Source organism: Tarenaya hassleriana, unplaced genomic scaffold (genome assembly GCF_000463585.1).
Source record: "Tarenaya hassleriana unplaced genomic scaffold, ASM46358v1 Cleome26, whole genome shotgun sequence".
In the NCBI taxonomy this organism is placed as follows: domain Eukaryota; kingdom Viridiplantae; phylum Streptophyta; class Magnoliopsida; order Brassicales; family Cleomaceae; genus Tarenaya; species Tarenaya hassleriana.
Genome location: NW_010965869.1, coordinates 2,163,631 through 2,166,910, shown reverse-complemented (window position 1 = coordinate 2,166,910; position 3,280 = coordinate 2,163,631). Strand labels below are relative to the sequence as shown.

Sequence of the window (3,280 nt, the reverse complement as noted above, 5' to 3'; positions counted from 1 at the left end):
TCATACAGAAAATTTGTAATATATACAAATGTTTGCAAAGCTGGTCAGAGTGATTTAATATATAAAAAAAATTGTACTCTTTATATAATGCCGCACAATAAAAAAAACGTGATGATAGTGCCGCGAATTTAAAAAAAATGTGATGAAATTCCATCAATGCCCTTCGGGTTACAATACAAATTGTATCATCTCTGCGAGCGAACGGCAGAAACTCGGGGCTATTTCGGTCATAAGTTATTGTCTCGGCTTGGACCGCCGATGTCTTAAAGACGAAGTACTAAAGCTAATGTGACGGCCGTTCACACACAACAAAATCACGGATCAATTGGTGTCCATCCACTACGGAGGAAAACATACCCGTGCTGTTGCATTTGTCAAAGCGCCGTAGCATTATTATTGCCCAGAGGAAAACTGTTACTATTTCTGGTATCATTTCTCGTCAGATCGAAATAAAATTCGTTCGATCGCCAGTAAACCCTAAGGATCGATTCCTTCTGGGATTCATTTTTTTTTTAATCAGACAGATTAAGAGATTCTCGTATCTTAGTCTCCGTTGTCTGGAATCGGGATCATGACGACCGGCGATCTTGTTAATATTCAACCCACAGAGTTGAAGTTCCCTTGTAAGTTCCTGTCTCTCCATCAATTTCCGTTCGGTTCCTGGGGAAATCTGCAGGCTTTGTGGAAGATAGACGGGGTTTTACTGTTTGACGACCTTAATGGAGTTGGAACGCCGTTCAATTGATTAGACGATCTTTTCTATTTTACATTGTAGAATTTGTGTTTCGAATTGGGGCAAAATTTGTGCTTCCGTTGGGTCCCTTATGACACTGGAGACAGGGACTGGTTAGGGAAATTCTGAATCTGAAATGTACTTCTCTGTTCAACAAATTCCCATTGCAGAAGCTTTTTAGTTTCTTCTGTTCTGTTTTTTGAAGACCGATTTTCAATTTTGTTTGGTCGGGTTTGATTTTTGTTTGATGAAGTTGAATTGAGGAAGCAAAGTTCGTGTACGATGCAATTGACCAACAAGACAAACAACTATGTTGCCTTCAAGGTTTATGCCCTCTTCAACTGCTTATTGTTTTGCCTGTTTGCGATGTTGTTCTTGTTATTGAAGCTTTCTTCTTTTGTAATCGGAACAGATTAAGACAACCAATCCTAAGAAATACTGTGTTCGTCCTAACACCGGCATTGTCTCCCCTGGAACTACTTGCAATGTAACAGGTGAAGTTTATATTTTATAGAATGGATCCTACTGATAGCTCTATCGTTTTAGATGTTTGATCCTTAATAGGTCTAATCTGTTAAAAAAAAATGAAGAAAATCTATAAATTTCTGTCGGATAACGGGCTAAGTAACCGGTAATATGGATTGTTTTTTGCAAAACATACTATTGACTGATGTTAATCTATCAAAAGGTGTAAAGTCAGTTGCGAAGCTGAATACAAATATATAACCATGTCAATATTTGGCGCAATCCTGTATGGGATACTTAATTTCAAATTGATCCATTCAAAGAGGAACACAGTTATGTTAGGGAAAAAGAGAAGTAAAGGGCATTGTTGCATACACAACATTTTCGGATCCATTTTTATATGTTTTGTTTGCCATGAAATGTTGGTTCAGTTACGATGCAAGCCCAGAAGGAGGTTCCTCCGGACATGCAATGCAAAGACAAGTTCCTTGTTCAGAGTGTTGTTGTCCCAGATGGCACAACTTCAAAGGACATAATGGCCAACACGGTGGGATGACGGCTTCGATGCTTGTTCTCTCTGTCTGTTATATGTTGTTTCTTGTTTGTTTTTTGGTCGCGTTTACGGAGTTCCGGTAATTGGTTCTGCAGTTCAACAAGGAGCCGGGTAAAATTATCGAAGAGTTCAAATTGCGGGTTGTTTACATCCCAGCTAATCCACCTTCGCCTGTCCCTGAAGGATCTGACGAAGGGAACTCCCCTAGGGCTTCCGCTAATGAAACCGGTTCTCAGAATGGCTCACTCTACGATGATGTAAGTTGCTCTATTGGGTCATATATGTATTAGAAATCAATATAAGATCCAAAGATCTAATAGAGGAATAAGAGGCATTTTTATACAAGTATATGCAACCAATGTTCTCTGGTTCAGGTATCAAGAACGTTAGAAGAAACGACCGAGAAGTCTTCTGAGGTATATCGGTATCCCTTCAACTCTTTGGAAAAATTAGTTTGACGAGATTGATACTGTGATAGTCTTGAAATAAAAATCAAAGATGTGTTTGTGCTCATGATCTTCAGACATAATGAACGGTTCCATTTGCAGTTTTTATGATATATTGCCATCTCTTCGGTCCTGAATCTTTGTCATTGTTCAGGCATGGTCAGTGATTTCAAAGCTGACCGAGGAGAAGACATCTGCTATCCAACGAAGTCAGAAGCTCCAACAGGAACTGGTACGAGTAAAAAAAAACACTCGATTATTTGCAGTAATAGTTGGTGTTATGTTCAATCACGATGACAACCCTCGTTGGTCCTGCAGGAAATGATGAGAAAGGAATCAACCAAGAACCGACCCAGTGGTCATCCACTGTTGTTGACGGTGCTGGTCGGTCTGCTCGGCCTTGTGATTGGCTACTTGTTGAAGCGGACATAACACGGGCATTCTGTCTCATTTTCCGTAATAAGTCATTCCAGTGTTAAAATCTTTGCCAAGTTTTTGTTTTGGGGGGATTGGACTTGAACTCTCTTCCCTTTATTTCTTCTTCTCTTCAAAGTGTGTAAACTGGTTAGCCACAGCCCCCCGCCACCCTCGCCCTGGTTCGAAGATTCTCTCCTTGAAGCCCACTTTGTGTCTGTAGACATGTCTGAAGATTCATCTGTCTTTTTTCCTTCTTTTTTTTTTTATTTCTGGGTTTTTCCCCGGGAGTTCTAACAGTCTTATGAAAAGAAAGGAACTTTCATAGATTTATTGTCCAAACACATGAATCGGTTAGGGAGTAATTGGAGTGATGTGCATCCAGTTGGGCTGCTGACTCGAGGTTTGATGGACGGAATAGACTTTTAGATCATGTTGAATTTGTAATAATATTTCTCCATAGCACCCATTAATAATATGGACCGACATTCTCTATACAAAGCTTATCCACATGGGCCGAAATTCTAACTATGTCCCGTTAGTACAAGCTCATCCAAAATATTGTAATCAAAGCCCATTTTTATACGTTACGATGAAAACGATTCAAATCTCTTTAATTTTTTTGGGGGGTGGGGGGCTATGAATCTTATGATCAGATCGAGTCATCGC

At 39.7% G+C, this 3,280-nt stretch overlaps 1 protein-coding gene across 2 annotated transcripts; it reads left to right on the top strand.

The window, feature by feature from the left end:
* The first annotated feature begins 389 nt into the window (after positions 1–389).
* LOC104817011 (vesicle-associated protein 1-3) lies at positions 390–2,940 on the top strand. Of its 2 annotated transcripts, XM_010546067.2 has the most exons (9): positions 390–623; positions 776–871; positions 987–1,057; positions 1,146–1,227; positions 1,630–1,745; positions 1,847–2,008; positions 2,126–2,167; positions 2,352–2,429; positions 2,516–2,940. In XM_010546067.2, the coding sequence occupies exons 3-9, from the start codon at positions 1,016–1,018 to the stop codon at positions 2,627–2,629; spliced, it is 636 nt and encodes a 211-aa protein (XP_010544369.1). In that variant the 5' UTR covers positions 390–623; positions 776–871; positions 987–1,015; the 3' UTR covers positions 2,630–2,940. The 2 variants fall into 2 exon arrangements, with proteins under 2 accessions (XP_010544369.1, XP_010544367.1); XM_010546065.2 differs by lacking the exon at positions 776–871.
* The last annotated feature ends 340 nt before the right edge of the window (positions 2,941–3,280 follow it).

What these genes read in the sequence shown, in the direction of transcription:
- LOC104817011 (XM_010546065.2), top strand. Translation starts at nt 572, where the DNA reads ATGACGACCGGCGATCTTGTTAATATTCAACCCACAGAGTTGAAGTTC. An exon ending in CACAGAGTTGAAGTTCCCTT is followed by an intron (nt 624 to 986) that starts GTAAGTTCCTGT and finishes TGTTTGATGAAG; the next exon opens with TTGAATTGAGGAAGCAAAGT. An exon ending in AACTACTTGCAATGTAACAG is followed by an intron (nt 1,228 to 1,629) that starts GTGAAGTTTATA and finishes ATGTTGGTTCAG; the next exon opens with TTACGATGCAAGCCCAGAAG.